Source organism: Sus scrofa, chromosome 7 (assembly GCF_000003025.6).
Source record: "Sus scrofa isolate TJ Tabasco breed Duroc chromosome 7, Sscrofa11.1, whole genome shotgun sequence".
Lineage (NCBI taxonomy): Eukaryota > Metazoa > Chordata > Mammalia > Artiodactyla > Suidae > Sus > Sus scrofa.
The window spans coordinates 7,825,366-7,842,998 of record NC_010449.5 but is presented as its reverse complement, the minus strand read 5'-3'; the positions used below and the strand labels follow the sequence as shown (position 1 = coordinate 7,842,998).

General features: G+C 47.7%; 1 protein-coding gene across 5 annotated transcripts in view; it reads left to right on the top strand.

Moving 5' to 3' along the window:
- The window catches only part of NEDD9 (neural precursor cell expressed, developmentally down-regulated 9), a 286,512-nt gene that overhangs the window by 250,555 nt on the left and 18,324 nt on the right, over positions 1–17,633 (top strand). For 4 of the 5 annotated variants that reach the window (XM_021100184.1, XM_013977425.2, XM_003482131.4 and 1 more), the window contains one exon: positions 8,007–8,453. In XM_021100184.1, the coding sequence (XP_020955843.1) occupies positions 8,007–8,453 (447 nt within the window). Of the gene's footprint in view, positions 1–2,290; positions 3,173–8,006; positions 8,454–17,633 lie in introns of those variants that run through there. The other variant, XM_021100186.1, reaches the window with a different exon arrangement.

Below are 17,633 nucleotides of genomic sequence, written 5' to 3'. Positions count from 1 at the left end.
GACTGTTGGATTAGAATGGTCACTAGGATCCCTTCTTAGCCAAGTGGGTTTGGTCACGTCGTGAGTGACCTCTGGTTCTAGGCGCCCACGGGAACCTGTGTGTTCTCCCACCTTCTTTCTGCCCCTCGGGAATCGCTCAAGAAAACCTCAAAGACACAAAAGGGCAGAGAATTGAACTCTTAAAAACCCGTGGACTATTGATGATCATCAGATTTGTGAGGAAAAGCTGATTTATTCTTCTCAAATACAGTCAGCAATTATCTCCTCCTCCACAAGCAGCCAAGAAGTAATAGAGGGTGGCCGTAAAGTCACACAACAAACCCATGGACACACATGCTTCCTAACCACCCACTGGTAATTATTCTTCTGTGAGATAGAGGCTTTGCTCTAAGCTTTCAGTGCTTTCTTGGTAAACAAATCCCACCATATGAATGTTTCTGTCCTGCATCGACCTTAAATCAAGGATGAATGTGTGGCATTTATTCTAGGGCAGGAACCCAGCACCTGAAGAAATACTTCATATCGTGTTACCACATCTGATCCCATAGAAACTTTTTTCTGGGATCCAGTTATCCAAATCTGCAAGGAGCATCACCTCTCATCATCAACTCTCCAGAAGTCGTGTCCTTTTGGTGTAGGAGCCACCAAAGAACTGCTGAGCTCTGAATGATCCCCTGTCACACAGGAACAGGCCAGTGTGGAAGGAATGTTAAGATCCCCAAACCCGGGAGCTGCAGACTGGCACAGCCCCATCCGGGCACGTCAGAGCCGCTGCACATCAGAGAGGACCTTTGGGAGATGAGTGCCTCACGTCACGTTTCTTAAAGCCTCCCCCACTCAGGAATGCTCAAAAGAGAAAGCTGGGCTAACGTTCACAAAGCTGGAAAATCTTAGAAAATGTGAGAACTTGGGGCAGAGTCAATGACTTGACTATTTAGAGAGAGTCCAAGATACTCATGTAAGCTTTGTGGCCACCATAGGGATTTAGAAGCACTTTCCAGAAAATGTAAATCAATGCTGAAATGTGGCCTCAGCGCCAGAGGGGTCTTTGGTGGCAGGTGTTGGACACTTGTCTCCAGGGCTCAGCATGACTAGGGACCAGCGGGACCGCGCAGATCTCCTGCTGCCTTTCTGTGGCCAGTGCTGATCACGTAAGCGAAAGTGTGTCGGCTCGCAGTTGACAAATATTGCTCAGAAAGAAACCTCAGTGTGCTCTGCATCGTATTTTCTAACTCCTCAGCCTGAAGGCTTTGTGTCTACTCCTTAACAATCTCCAGAGGATTCAACTCTTAAAAAAAAAATCAGCATTCCGGATATCATCCAATGAAAGAACCCAGGTGTAAACCAAGTATTCCAAGAATGAAAATCCAGACACTTGTAGATACCCATGTCTTCTGACTCTGGCTGTTTCCTTCTTTGGGGAAATTCCACGTCCCCCTATATCCTTAAGACGATGATAGAAAGAAGCCGAAGGGGTTTGATGGCTCTCAGATGGAGGCTGATTTTTTTTCTTTTTATGGCTGCAACCATGGCATGTAGAAGTTCCCAGACTAGGGGTCACATCTGAGCTGCATCTGTGACCTACACTGCAGCTCACACAACCCACTGAGTGAGGCCTGGGGTCGAACCCACATCCTAACAGGCAGATTCTTAACCCTCTGAGCCACAACAGGAACTCCTGAAGCTAAATTCTTCTGGCTTTTTTTACTGAAGTATAGTTGATTTATAATATTATGTTAGTTTCAGGGGTATAGCAAAGTAATTCAGTTATATATATATATATATATGTATATATGTATATATATATGTTTCAGTTATATATATATTCAGTTATATATATATATGTTTATAGCTATACCTTTTTTCTGATTCCTTTCCATGATAGTTGATTACAAGATACTATATTCAAAATCTTGTAATAAACCGTAATGGAAAAGATCTAAGCCGACTTTTGTCGGCAGACATAAAAACGCAGGGTCCTTTCTTTCCCTTTCCACTGTGTCCTGAGACTGACCTTGGTGATACTCATCCCTCAGCCACTTCCTTTAGAACCAGTGTCCTTGACAATGGCCATTTCCTCTTTGACTGCGTGTGTGTGTGTGTGGGTGTGTGTGTGTGTGTGTGTGTGTGTGTGTGTGTGTGTCTGGGGGGCTGGGTGCAGGAAAGTCACGTTGTTGAGAATGTGGCAGCCCTGAGGCCTTGGCAGGAGCTCCCGGGTGATAAATATAGAGTGAAGTAAAATAATAAGAGGAAGTGGGGCCATTGATGATGCTATGTCGCGGGGTGGGGGTGGGAGATGGGGGACACACCAGCAGTTGCGTCTCATTTGTCTCCAGAGAACAGCATGAATGGTCATGGAAATTATAAGTCACACCTCTCCGCCTTTGGAAGAGCAGATAGTTCCCCTGGCAGTAGGAGTAATAAGCTTTCCTGACATGTTGATAGCAATGGGAAAAAAGGGCAGGGGCCAGCCGGGTGGTATGGAAGCGGTCGTGTGACCTCGCGGTGCTTGCTGTAAGATGACGCAGCGTTTTCTTCCCAGTCCTCAGCCAGAGCTTGGGAGCCAGGAGCAGCACCACCCAAACGTCCCGCTGAAGCCGAGTGGTGCTCAGTGTCCTGCCGCCAGATGTGGGCTGCTCCCCTGAAAGGAGCAAGGGCTCTTGCAGGGGCCATTGTATTTAATCAGACTGGGCTGGCCGGCTCCCCTTGGCCTTCCTGTTTGCTCAGTGCTGTGGACACTAGATGCAGGCTCCCCATCCACGTCACCATCCTGTTTTAACAGGGAGGGGCGGGCCCTTTCCTGCTCCCCGTCTCCCACCTTCTCTGGCCCTCAGGCTTGCGTGACTTGGACGCACCATTTCTTTATCTGATTCGGTTAGTTCCGGTGTCTCTGTGAACATTTTAACCAAAGATCTTGCTAGCGTCTCGAGAAAACCATGTCACCCTCTCTGCAGCGATCCGGGAAATCAGAGTCCAGAATCCATTTCAAGTTAGTGAACCCTTAAAGAGTGTGTATGATGTATGATTCAGGCCCTGGTTCTGAAAATGCCGAGGGAAGAGCAGCCTCCCCGCACGTGAGTTCCTAGCCTCGAGTGACACAAGGCGAGCGGTCATGTAAGAGATTCTGCTACAGAGAACCAGAAAGGGAAACCATGAGGGAGGCTTGGGAAAGGTAACGCCTCTGGTTGGGTGGAAGATGGGTTTCGAGGTGGGAAGAGGTGGAATGCAGGGAAACCAGCTGGGAAGCAGTTGCCGTCTCCCCCCACCCCCAACAGAGCTGCTGGGGGCCCGCGCGAGGCGTGGCAGTGCGGAGGGAGAGCAGGTCCCCTCCGACTGGGGTTCAGGCTGTGAAGTGACTCAGCGAACCTCTGAGGCTCTGACCGTGGGCAGCGGTGTGCATCCTGGTGACTAAGAGAGGACAGGAGAAGGGGGTTTTGCACTTGTTGATGCAGAGGTGAAGATGCTCATTAGGCAATGGGAAGCATGGGTCTGGAGTGTAGTGGAAACATCTAGGCTGGCGCTCTGGGTCTGACGTTTACCTGTGCCTTTAGATGCCCTTGGCATGGCTGCGATTTCCTGTAGCGCGCGAGCTCCTAGAGAAGACAAAGGTGCATGAGGGAGTTCCCACTGTGGCGCAGCAGAAATGAATCCAACCAGTATCCACGGGGATGTGGGTTCGATCCCAGGCCTCGCTCAGTGGGTCAGGGATCCTGCATTGCCATGAGCTGTGGTGTAGGTTGCAGACGCAGCTTGGATCCTGTGTGGCTGTGGCTGTGGTGTAGACCAGCAGCTGCAGCTCCGATTCGCCCCCTAGCCTGCTGAACCCCCATACACTGCGAGTGCGGCACCCCCCAAAAAAGAAAAGAAAGGTGCATAAAGCCTCTAAAAGAATAGGAAAAAAATTAGTCTGTGCAAGAAGAGGAAGACGAGAGGTCGTGAAAGCGAGGGAAGAGGAGAACCGGGAAGTCGAATCATGGAAGCCAGGACAGTGTCAGGGAAGAGGGGGTGGGATCGAGGCTCCAAGAAGCGCCCCTTGGGTAGGGTTCATGACTCCAAGCGAGATCTCCAGTGCTGATTAGATCCGCAGCTTTCGTAGCACACGCGTCTGACTTTATTAAATACCGTCCTACTTCTGGAGCTAGAGAAGGAGGCCTGCATTCCTAGCTTGGCTCTGTGACCTTCTTGTCAGATGACTTGGCAAATTATTAACTTCTTGGGCCTCATTTTTCTCATTTGTAAGGTGAACGAGGTGGACTATAATTGTTTGAAGTTCCTCTGGCTTTCAGGTTCTTGCCCCAACTGCGTTGGTGCTTTGCCAAGCTCTAGCTGCATTTCTGACTGCCACCCTCTGGAGACGAACCATGCCGCTGGGTATAGAATGACAGAGCTCTCTTATCTCTCCTTGATGTGTTTCTGTGCTGACCTTTCCTGCCCTGGAGATAAATATCCCACGGAGGGTGGGAGAAAGAGTAGGCCTTGAATAGACTAGCTGCCTCTCCTGGGTTTTTCTAAGATGTGCAGATAATCACCTTCTGACTTTGTGGCCTTAAGGAGTCACAACTCTGCACCCTCCTCCTTCTCCTAGTGGGAAGTTAACTCTTGCTCTGCCTCTTTATGAGCTGCCTGGGCACTTTTGATGAGGTGGTTCATGTTCTGGTTGAAGTTAATTTTGCTGTTATCTTCTTACTAAGCTCTTGCCGTGACACACTGAGTCCTTTCAAAAGCTACATGCCTTTACCCACGGTTTTCCCCGCTTTCTGGAAGAAAAAGGAATGGATTGGCCTCTGCTGGAATCTAATGAGATTTATCCATAGTTTGTCCCGTAATAGCATTATGATTAATTTTAGTATTATTATTTCGCTTCAGAAGATCTCTCCACTGCAGCCAACAGTTTCATTATTGCTGTTGGTAGGCAAATACTTGACGAGAGGTTGCAGTGACCAGAACACATTATAAATGCAGAGAAATAACGCTTCAAGATACAGTTCTCAGCGTTTCCATTGTGGCTCAGCAGTAACAAACCTGACTGGTATCCATGAGGCCGTGAGTTCCACCTCTGGGCTCACTCAGTGAGTTAAGGTCTTCGTACAGCGACGGTGGCTTAGAGTTCTGGAAAGAGAGCAGTGCCAAGAGACCGTGGTTCTGCTCCCACCTCTGACTCGGACAGTGTGGTCCTGGGCAGATGATCAGCTGGTCCTCCAGGTGTCCTCTGAAGGTGTCCGGAGCTCTAACCTTCTGTGTGAGGCTCTGGCTCCCTGTAGCCAGCACGGATATTGACAAGCTTAACCCTGCGCTGCCGAGGCCGAGAATAACTATCAGCGAGTGCGGAATCAGGCTGGCTCGGGTGCCTCCGCTAGCCTCCAAGCTCTCTTTCTAAATCGCAGTGTCCATGGGCCGTGGGAGGGCTGCTGGGGAATCGTGGACCGCAGGTCAGGGGACGTCACCCACGGCACCTTCACAGGAGGCTCTCCGGGCTTTCCTGCAGAAGCAGCTCTGCAGGCGGGTCTGGGAACATGAGCGTGCTGCCTAGCAGGTGTGGGAAGGTCACTGGGACAGGGGACAATGAACACCCAGAACGGTTCTTGCCCTGGGATTTCCTTCTGCCTCAGTGGACATGGCCCAGGGCTCGACTTCAGTGCCTCACGGAGCTCTGTGGCCGTGACCCAACTCTGAATGTCTCGAGCACATTTATGCTGGGGTCTGCAGTCCTTCACCCTTCTGCTGTTTGGAGTCTCTCTTCTTTCTGCCCTTTGTAGCCGATATCATTGTACAGCTGTCCACCCTCAGCTTCTGATTGCATCCTGGGGCCTCCGAACCAGCCATTCCCAGGTGTTGAATGGACCCTGGCAAAGGGGACCAAGACCAGCAGGGTCAGCTCTCTGCTTTGGCATCATCGTGCCACTCTGGTGGCGTCAGTCCCTTCAGATCATCTAGGTACCAAGGACCAAAATCCCTGTCCTCTTTAACGCAATAACTTTTTTAAAAAAAGTTGCTTGGAGTACAGTTGACTTAGTGTTGTATTAGTTTCAGGTGTAGAGCAAAGTAAATCAAATTAAATCAGTTGTAAGGACATGTATATGTATATATGTATATACATACACACACGTATAAATATATGTACATGTACACACACACACACACACACACACACATGCGCGCGCGCACACACACGCAAAAGATGGAGGAAGAGGAAGATGAGGGATGTAAGGATTGCGACATACCCTGACCTGGTTCCACCCACGAGGGCACCATCCTGCGTGGTTCTGTCTTGATGCTTGTGAACTTTTCATTGTTAGAAGGAACCCGAAGCCTCCCAGCATCGAAATAGGAGGTAAAACCTTCGCGGGGCACACAAAGCCCTAGGGTTCCCTCTAGCTTCCCTTAGCGCTCATGCGTCCACCTCAGAGATTTCCTGGATGGGAAAACCATCAAGAACAAGGGCTTCCACCTCATCCGTAAAGAGCATCACCAGGCTTCCTGGGCACTGACCTCTGGCGGGTTGTCTCCTTTCCCCGGGTGAAGCAGTTGCACTGGCTAAGAGGAGCCTGGTGAACAGAGTAGTAGGCGCCTCCCCCACGACTGACCAGGGGGGAGACCCCTCACACGGACCCTCCCGGGGAGGGAACCAGCCCGCAGGGCAAGACCGGTGGTTATGAGGCGCAGCCCGGGGGAGGTGGTTAGTGTATGTCAGTGAGAAAGGAATGACAGGCATGAGGCTGGAAGATCAAATCCACATTTTTAGGGATGAAAACAGGGGGCAGAAGTCCAAACAACAACAGCCCCAAATTCCACGGACGTGTAGTCACAGCGTGCTCCGGTCCCCGTCGGCAGCCCTTTCTCCCACAAAGGACCGTCATCGCAGTGACGCCCAGTGCATCCCAACATGTGCGTGAAGCCCGAGAGCACTCGCTCTGCGTTTTCCGAGGCTCTTGGATTTGCACCGTCCCCGACTCCTCTGTGTGCTGGGAGGGAGCAGGCCTGGCTGGGGCGAAGGCTGCCACCGCACTGCGAAGCAGTCCTCCGGCCAAGAAATGAAATGTTCGGAGCCTTTGAAAGGCTTCCAAGAAGGTCAGCGTGTACCGCCTGCCCGCTCTCTGCTGAATGCCTCCTTTGGCCGTCTGCTGAGTACGGAAAGTGCCAGACAGGCCTTCGCACAAAGAGAGAGAGTGTTTGGGGCCCGTGAAGGGGGCAGGCAGAGCCTTTCCAACGTGAATGGTGAGATTCAAGAAGTAGGAAATGAAGTGGCAGGGCGAGGAGGGGCCCTCAGGAAAGGCAGAGGACAGGCCCAGCGAGGAGGAGACGCCCGCCACCTACCCCTGTGCCATAGCTTCTTCATCGCCTCCGGAGGCATAGAGCACAGTCACGCTCACTCAGGCTCGATTCCCATGGAAAGATCGCTTGCTTGTAGACGCTCCCTGTATCCAAAGACCTCTCGATCCACAGCAAATAAGAGGTCGGAGGCCCTGCCAAGGCAGACAGCAGCGTGCTTCTGTTTCCATGTTAACAGGGAGTATAAATGCCATTGGTGCGGTGTGTTGTTGGGGACTTGCTTGCCTCTGTTTATTTATACACACACACACATAATGTACTATACACATTTTAATATATATTTTCATGATAAATACCTATCGTTGTGCATTTGAATGTCTGGGAATATTTTATTCCTTCAGCTGGGGTTGAGAAAGGAAGAAAAATGTTCTGCAGAGTGAACCACCCCCGCTCCGTGCTCCTCATAATGCCTTGGCTCAGCTCTGACTGCTGGAGGAAAGCACTCCTGTGGTGGTGGGAGCTTGTCCGAAGAGGCGGTCTGATGGCACTGGTGGCAGACACAGGGCACATGCATCTGTCTTTTGTCTGTGCCATCTGGTTTTCTCCTTCCAGGCGATCGTTCACACCCCTCTCTTCTTTCCGGGAAGTGTGCCTCTCCATAAGAGCAGCGGCTCTAGGTCTTCCAGGGCACTGAGCGACCGTTCTGACCCAGCTTCCCTCTGTTCCTTCCTTCCTAGAATCTTATGGCGAGAGCCTTATACGACAATGTCCCAGAGTGCGCTGAGGAGCTGGCCTTTCGCAAGGGAGACATCCTGACGGTCATAGAGCAGAACACGGGAGGACTAGAAGGATGGTGGCTCTGCTCCTTGCACGGCCGGCAAGGCATTGTCCCAGGCAACCGGGTGAAGCTTCTGATTGGCCCCGTGCCGGAGACCTCCCCCAGTCCGGACCAGCCTACTTCTGGACTGATGCACCAGACCTTCAGCCAACAGAAGCTCTATCAGGTGCCAACCCCCCAGGGTGCCCCTCGAGACACTATCTACCAAGTGCCACCTTCCTACCAAAATCAGGGAATTTACCAAGTACCCACTGGCCATGGTACCCAGGAACAAGATGTATATCAAGTACCACCTTCAGTGCAGAGAGGCGTTGTGGGGGCTAATGGTCCCCACTTAAGCAAAAAGGTGAGTGAACAACAGACTGGATTTTTGTTCCTACTTATTTTTTTCTAACTGCAGTTGAGTTGTGTGTGTATGTGTGTGTGTGTGAATATTCTTAAATTAAGAACTTGAAGTTTATAAGAAGTACATTGAAGAAGTAAGTACCTCTTCTAAAAAGTAAGTAAATCTTTTAAGAAGTAAGAATATCTAAATACCCTCGCTTGGGCATTTTGGGGATCATTTTTCCATTCATTGATCAGCAGAATTTTCTTGAACTCCTACCATGTGCCAAGTACCATTGATCCATAACCACTGCAAGTTCCTGAGTTATTCCAGGTCATACCACCTCACTGAGTGTTTCTCTCCATCTTTCTGATAGACCTGTTTTTAGACCGGGTCTCTGCACTCAGTTTCCAGTCTTTTCTATTTCTCCTTTGAGTGGTATGCGACACCAAATTTTGCACAAGCTGATGAAGTAGCAAGGGCTCTCCTTTCACCAAAAACTGAGTCATGACCCCACTGACCTGGCTGCACAAAGACCTCACCAGAAGTGGAAGCAGCAAAGAAGGTGGGAGTGGATCACGCCAACCAACTTGCTCTGGAGAGTTGTCAGCTTCAAGGTTGACTCATTTAAAACATAAAGACTATGGAATTTAGAAAGGAGCCCTCCTCTGGCCTTGCAAATAATTCCTATCATAACGCTTGAGGCTGTGGGTGAAAGAGCGAGCTAGGATATTTAGGAAGGCGTTATATTAAAAATTTGTTTAAAAAGAGGAAGGAATGGATAAGCAATGAGGTCCTACTGTACAGCACAGGGAACTATATTCAATCTCGGGATAGACCATGATGGACGGTGATATAAGAAAAGGAGTGTAAATGTAGGTATGACTGGGTCATGTTGCTATACAGCAGAAATTGGCACAATATTGTAAATCCACTTTAATAAAAAAAAAGCACTCTATATAATTCCAAATGCCATAATAATGTGAGATAAATAGAAAATCATCGAATGAACTTTAAGTCTCCAGTATACTTTTGATGCTTATGGTACAGCGATGAATCAAAGAATGGATATATATGGCTTCCATGATACTTATGCAGTAGCGGGGAGATGTAAACAAACACTGAATGTCAGATGGGGAATCATCCTGTGAAGATGTCCATGAACCTGTAGTGGGTAATAGCCAATGGGAAGTTGATGCTTATGTGAGCCTTGCGAGGAAGGGCTTTTCTCCTCCGTTTACTGGCAAATTCCAAGATTCTTCAGTGGAACCAGTGAGGTTTGGTATTAAGAAGGGACTCATGTAACAGAATAAGAAAAGGTCCCTGAATTACAAGAGGAAAGATGCAGTTAGACACCAGCAAGAGCTTGTTGATGCTTAGAACACGACGTGTACGTATGCCCTGCCTTAAGAAAACCTAATTTCAGACCTAAATTCAGCGTCTGAATTTACAAAGCTATGTAAATTAAGGCTATGTACATTTTGCATGATGATGGAATCCTGTTTTGGAAAAAAGGGTGGGGGGAGATCTCCTGTTGGATTCCTTAAGTAACAAAGTCATGAATGTGTTTTCAAATGACCTTTTATACGAAACAGTTTGTTTTCCGTAACGCCACTCAAGAGCGTGTGAGCCCAGTGTATGTACATTAGTGGAATTCCTCAACAAGTGAACAGGTTTCCAACTCGAGTTGCCCCAGGACAATGAACCCTAACTGGAGGTCGTGGACTTCGCCCGTGACCTTTCAAAGTCCCTCTGACCCCAGGGATTTCAGATTCAGAGGGAAAGCCAAACCAGGACCCTGTCTCCAGAGGGAAAGAAGAACAGTTGAAAGGTGTACCTATAAATAAACAGCTTCTCTCGTTCTGAGTCCTGGCTGTTTGCACCTTAAAAATAGCCCTCTCTCATCGGAGCTGGTTGGGGGGCGGGGGTACAGGAAATGTTTGGCTGAAAGGTGGTGGGTCTAAACTTTCATCACAGTTTATTTTGGCAGGAAGGCGGATATGTTTTCCTTTTTAGACTCAACCTTTTTAGTTCCAAGTCTGAAAAGTCTAAAACGTCAGACTTCTTCCCATTTTATCTGTTGTAACTGGACTGTAGATTGGCTCGCTGACCCTCCATCCGTGTAGAGGGGAGACTTGCCGCATCTTCCCTTGGATCAAGGTTGGGGTGCTGGGGTTACCCTCAATGTTTTGTTAGTTGTTTTTTTTTTAATTCTGAAATCACCGAGGAGTTTCCTGGTGGCCTAACGGTTAAGGATCCAGCATTGTCACTTCCATGCCAAGGGTTCCATCTCTGGCCCGGAAACTTCCACATGCTTCAGGCACAGCCAAAAAAATAAATAAAATAAAATAGTAGTAAAATAAAGTAAAATAAAATCGTTGGAGCATTTTCTGTTAAGAGGTAGGTGGCTCCTGCAAGAGGAAGCCAACTTCCCAAAAGGAGCTCCGCCGGCCCTTCCAGGGATACAGCAGACCTGGGGAGGCGTTACCAACGCTCAGGAGCAGTCGGGGTCTGAGGTGGTAACGGGGCGAGGCAGGAGGACAGGTCCTGGCCCTTTCCTGACAAACACCAGATGTTCCCCCAGCACACCTGACGTCACCTTGAGAGTCAGCTTGGTGCTACTGCTTCTCTGGGCTGCCACCTCCATCCTGTCTGCTGGCCCCCTGGCTCACAGCCCCAGGGGAGGGGGCTTGCCCTCTTCCTTCCTGTCTTCTCCCTCTCCTCCTTCTTCATTTCTCTCTCCCCCTTCTTGCTCTGTCTCTCTCCCTTCTTTCCTTCCTCCCTCCCTCCTTCCTCCCTGCCATCCTTCGGAGTGGAGAGGGCGTGGTTGCTGACAGGTGATTTTAATCTTCTAAGTAACAACAGCTGCTTTAAAAACTTCCATCAGCATCTCCCTTGGTAGGCTTCTGACTCAAGATCTTCTCAATGGGTGAGACTCATACTAATGATTTAAGCCAAGGCCCCAAGAGTTAATCCCAGTACAGGGGGGAGCAGGCAGGGATTTTTATTTTTTTATTTTTTATTTTTTTGCTTGTTTTTGAGTTCTCCTTGTAGCAGTTTTCCTGACTTACTAAATAGCCCGTACCCATTTGTCTCTTTCAGTTTCCCATCTGTAAAATGATAGTAACCTTAGAACTGGACAGTCCTGATGGTTTAAGCGATAGTCCTTAAAAACTCTTAAAGGAGGGAAAGAGGAGGCAGTGGAATCTTGCTCTGAACCCTAAAGTGTGGTCCTAAAATTTTAGGGAACAGGAGTTCCCATCATGGCTCAGCGGATTAAGGACTCTGACGTTGTCTCCGTGAGGATGCAGGTTGGATCCCTGGCCTCGATCAGTAGGTTGGGGACCTGGCAGTGCCGTGAGCTGCTGTGTAGGTTGCGGACACAGCTTAGATGTGGAGTTGCTGTGGCTGTGGTATAGGCCAGTAGCTGTAGCTCCACCTTGACCCCTAGCCTGGGAACTTCCATATGCCTCCGGTGCAGCCATTAAAAAAAGAAAGAAGGCGTTCCCGTCGTGGCGCAGTGGTTAACGAATCCGACTAGGAAACATGAGGTTCCGGGTTCGATCCCTGCCCTTGCTCAGTGGGTTAAGGATCCGGCGTTGCCTTGAGCTGTGGTGTAGGTTGCAGATGCGGCTCGGATCCCGCGTAACTGTGGCTCTGGCGTAGGCTGTTGGCTACGGCTCCAATTAGACCCCTAGCCTGGGAACCTCCATATGCCGCAGGAGCAGCCCAAGAAATGGCAAAAAGACAAAAAAAAGAAAGAAAAAAAAGCCTTCAAAAACATAATAATCACCTGGACAAGTAGGGCAGGTGAGCTGAAATGCAGATTCCCACCCCCAGAGTCTAAGCCCAGGGCCTGGGAATCTGCATTCTAGTGAGCTCCTTGGAGGGTTCTGGGAAGGGGGTCCAGGACTGCCCTCTGAGAAGCCTGTGACAGGGCCGTGAAGGGAGCTGGATGTGTTCCAGTCTGTGATTCGGGACTTTCCACAGTTAAAGATTCCCTTGATGTTGCTACAGACTGTGGGCTTCAGAAGTTTCATCCCCCACGGTTTGTTTTTTTTTTTTTTCCTACTAATGAATCACTTAGGAAAAAAAAAAAAAAAGATTGAATTCTGCTTTGTATCAATTCAGCTTCGCTCTCCGGGAAACTCCAGACCCTACCCACCTTCTTGCATCTCATGCACATAAAATGACATCCATCACTTATTAAGTCAGGGTTAGAGAAAGAAAGAAAATCAATCCCCACCCTTTCATGAAACAAGAAGACAGCATGAGTACTGTGAAAAGAGCCTGAGCCCTGGGGGAAGGCCAGCTCCTGGTTCTGTTTCTTTATAGCTATAAATCCCTTGGCAAGTTACTGGACATCTTCAGGCTTTAGTTTCCTCATCTGTAAAATGGGAATAACCATCACTACCTCCCTGGGTGGCTGTGAGAATCCAACACTGTGTAGAAACCACCTGGCCCAGAATTTCACAGAGCAGGGGCTTAAAAAAAAGACTCGTGCCTCTGGGCCTTTGTTTTTCTTTCCTTTCTCAGAGTTTATTTTGAACGGATCAGCCCTGTTTGTGTTTCATACTCTGCACCAAATATGCAAATACTTCATTGCTAGCATTTATGCTGTCCCCTTGGAGTGTGTGGCTCTCTTCGGGTCCACAGAAATTTTGCCCAGAATGGAAAAAACTCTCAGAGTTATCTGGAAACCATACAGACTGACACCTTGACTTAATTTCATTGGTCTTTTTCACTCCGGGTTTTGTGTGTTCAGGGCCGTTTTATCCATTAGGCGCTGTGGGCCGAGTGCCCAGGGTCTATGAGAACCCTGGAGCACTGAATAAAAAATTTTGACTCCGAAATACAAAACACAAAAACTGCAAATAGAAATTAATAAGCCTTTAGACAAAAGTGCAGGAAACAACATAATGTCACCCTCATTAATTGTTATATTTAGATGCCTTAACCATTTTATTACATGTGAAAACAATTTGTAGGTTAGATTTCTCTCACTTTGCAAAGACTTCTAAATATGCCCCTGCAATTGCCAGGAACTCACAGGCAATTCTAAATTAAATGAGTTACTTGTAGTCCAATAATTTGAAAAGCTGAATTATATTTTTAAAAGGGTCCTTTATTAAAGGCAAAAATTGTACTTAACATGGGACTCTGGTTTGGTGGGGATGATTTAGAAACCAAACTTCAAAAGCCTAAGGTCTACAAAAGTCTAAAAGAACTTAATCTCTCTACTTCAAAGATCAAAAACTACCGCTGAGTTCATCCATTTTGCGCCTGATTTTCACAGGGAATTATTTGTGTTTCTCTGATAATTCTTTGGACATGTCGCTTTTATTGTAACTGATGAAATTAGATTTGCTTTGCATCCTTCCAAAGATCAGTTTGGAGCTAAGTTATAAACTCCACTGAGGCAGGCAAGGACCATGGCTGTCTCTTTACTGCTATAGGCCAAGTTCATAGCAAACCATCAGCACACAGATAACAGCCAGTGAGTGAATGCACAGGCAGAAGCAAGAAACAAAGCATTTAATCTGAGTTGCCCTTTAAATAAGCTGAAAAGTGGTTCTGATCTTATCACCACTCCACCATCACACACGATTCGAATCCCATGTCCAGCTCTTTAGTCTGTGTGACATACGTCAGATTATATATGGTCTTTTATCCCCAGAAGCGTCTTGGAGAATGTCACCATCTGTTTCCTGTAATCAGAACTACCTGCTCACAACAAACGAGCATTCAAAGCATGAAAGATGTGAAGTTCAGCTTTTCTGAGGACCTAACTTTCATGCTTTTTGCCCAATTTAGACAGCAAGATTAGTTAACACTTCTATAGTCATGAGAGAGGTGAACCACACTTTTTCTACTGAGGCACAGAGTTTCCATTATATGTGATATTGTTTATCTACTGCCTTTCCTCCTTTAGTTTACCCATGAACTCCTATTCATACTTTAAAACCCATTTCAATTGTTCCTTTCCTCTGTGAAGCTTTCTCTGCACCCCAGCAGTTTCTCCTTTTCTATGGTCCCAAGTATGTTGTAGATTTCCCTTAATTTCAGTGGAGCTCATGGGCTCATTAAAACATTAATGGCCCAGCATTACAGTGTATCATGGCCTAGGATGGGGCAAGTTCTGCTTCGGAGGGGGCACTCAGAAAAACTCAAGTAATATTCAAATTTAACTAAACCCCATGACATCATCTTTAAAGACCATTTTCTACCTTCCAAAGTGAGACACCGCCAAATATTGGCAGGAAATGATTCAAAGATTTTAGCCAGGTCTTCCAGGCCCATTCCTTGAAAGGTAACATAAGAACCATAAATAGTTTAAGCTACAACGTTTGTACCTTCTTAGACGCTGAGTCATCATAAGTTACACACAGGCACACACACACCCAAAGCCATCGGTTAGGGAACCAAGGGCTTCCTTTATTGGGATGTCAAGCGTTGTGAAATCCGGTTGCCCACAGCAACACTCAGATACCAGCCGACTGACTTTTATATATTGGCAGTATGACTTGTCTCTCAACAGGTAAAAATAGAGTAAGAGGAAATGAAAGCTCCCAGAGCAGATAGACTCTGACTTCACCTCACTTTCCTTTGTCCCCTTTATACACACACACACACACACACACACACACACACACACACACCCATAAGTATACACCCTGAAAAATATTCGAGAGAATCAATTTGACAGGGCAGAGGGTACCTCCAGTTTCTTCACTTATAAACTCAGTAAAATCCAACTGTGTTCCAGAATTTTTGCATTTCTTTATAATAAAGTATAAAGATAATCCTAAATTCAATGAATTTTTCCCCTCAGTACATGGCTCTTTGGGCTCTGCCGTGAAGTGGACTTTCACCTAAAATCTTTACCCTCAGGAGTCCAGATAAAAGTTGTATCCTACACAAAATTGGAGGCCCTTGAGCGTTTCAAGGCTCCATGACTTCACTTTCACCAGGAAAAGTATCTCTTCGCGGTCAAGTCACCCACGCCGGTGGGAGGAACAAACCCTAACACCTCCTTAAACGTGAACAAAGGTCTTTTTTGTCTGGTCAGTGCCAAGGCCTTGAAACTCAGTTGCAGTTGGTTCTAAAGCTCATAGATAACGCATCTTTCTAGGAGTGATTTAGTAACTTGTAAACTCACACCAAAGCCAACAGAGATCTGCCTTCCTGCCCCAATGATCTCATGCTCTGTGACTGTGCTTATCAGAGAGGAAAGGTCGGCGTCATGCGTTGTGTGTATAATATCTGGCTCAGTGGACGGTGCTCTGTTTGTGAGGGAGAGCAAAGAATACATGCATCTTGTGGGCTGGATGGTAAAACTTACTATTGGTTGGACGCATCTTGTGTACGCTGTGCAAAATGCAGAGCTAGATGCCGTCAGAAATGCACTCGGTTCTAAACAGTGGTGCCATAAACCTTGCTGTCCAGGTCCACGTCTAGAGAAGCGGGGTGTGACTCACTTAGGACGGTATGCCTTCAAAGCTCCAGTGCCGGTAACATATAAAGAGCACCAAAAAGTCCCCTCTTTAAAGGGGGACCCCCCCCCCCGCCATAGATCAGTTTTAGAAGCAAAGAATCCTTTAGCGAGGCCATGATCCCATCTGACTTATTTGAATACGTTTTAGGAGATTTGGTTTTCTTAAAGCATGGTGTGATTAAACCAGTCCTTTCTCAGGACAGTTCACTGTTTTCACATTTACTACCGATCAGCTATGTCACCTTCCATATGTTACTAAGTTACTCGTTTTTTTAAGATCACCATAGACCTAAAGTGGGGGTCCCCTGGGTCCCCCGCAGGTGCCTTTGAGCTTTGGCTGCACATTAGGGATGTTATGTATATCATCTCACCTAATCTCCCCGACGGCCTCATGGGGTGTTCAACAACCCCCCTTTACAGGGGAGGGATCTGAGGTCTGAGTAGTGAACTTGCTGAGGGACATACTTCTAGTAAGAGGCAGGATTGATATTTGAGCCCACGTCTGTCTGAGTCCAAAGCTAATGATTTTTACATCCCAGCTAATGGTTGGTGTTGCCAAGCCCTAAAATAAGAGGGCATATTTAAACACTGCAGGAGCACGTCCAGCTCACCAGAATCCTGGGTGCTAAAAAACATCTTGTTGGCCAGAAAGAACTGAAGTCACTTCCAAAGGCTCGTACCTCAGATCCAGGAAGGACCCTGCATGCTGAGGGAGGCTGAGTTAAGCACCCTGAAGCTCCCCCGCCTCCTGGCCAAAATCACCTGCTGAGCCTCAGAAGGCCTGATCCGGTCATGAAAGCCCTGGATAGACTGTGTTTCTGCTGAGAACACCGCTATGTTGGCTTTTCTCTGCCATCAGAAGTACCACCATTTCAAATGACTTCAAATTGCTGCAAGTGGATAAGTTCATTTAACCAGATATAATCAAATCTTGCAGAGCCAGCTTGTCAGTGTGCCACAAAAAATAGGATTCCCGGATTTCAGATTTGCTTCTCGAATAAGGAAGTAACTCTCTTTAGGAGTATTTATTTGCGAAGTTAGGGAAGCAGTACATTTCTAATCTCTCAGACCGTGTAGCCTATGAACACCGTGCAGCCAACAGGACACTGAGGGTAGGACCCAGCTAACCTCAGTTCTCCCTCGTGCCCTTTCATCAATGAGCTGAATAACCTCTCTGAACTTGAGGTCCCTCGACTGTGAAATGGGGGTAGGTTTGGATTATCGCTAATGGTCTTGGCCAAAACTTTATGATCCAGATATCCTCATCGGATTCTTTCCCAGAGTCGCCGGAAGAGTTGAATAAAATGACCTGCCCTGGAGATTCTTAAAAAAGAAGAAAAAACACTCAGGTGTTGGTATAAATTTCAGTTGGCCCCGAGGTTTTGGCTTATCCTTCTCATATCCTTCCTTGAGGAGCCTGCCCACTTCTTACCTGGAAGCCAGTGTCCCTTAGAAGACAGGCCCATGCCTTGGAAAGCAGGGAGCAGGCAGGGGTGTGGGACGGGGCCCACGGGTGCTGAGCCGAGGGCAGTGGAGTTTGCAGGCCTGGTCCCACACATGAAAACACTTCCAGGAGCGTCACGTGGAGAACTCTCATCCCTGCTCTGTTCCCAAGAGCTAAGAAGTGCATTCCTGGAACCCCTTTTCTATCCATGTTCCTCTGTTTACTCCTCTCTGCAGGGCAGAGGCCCCTCGTGGGGCTGATG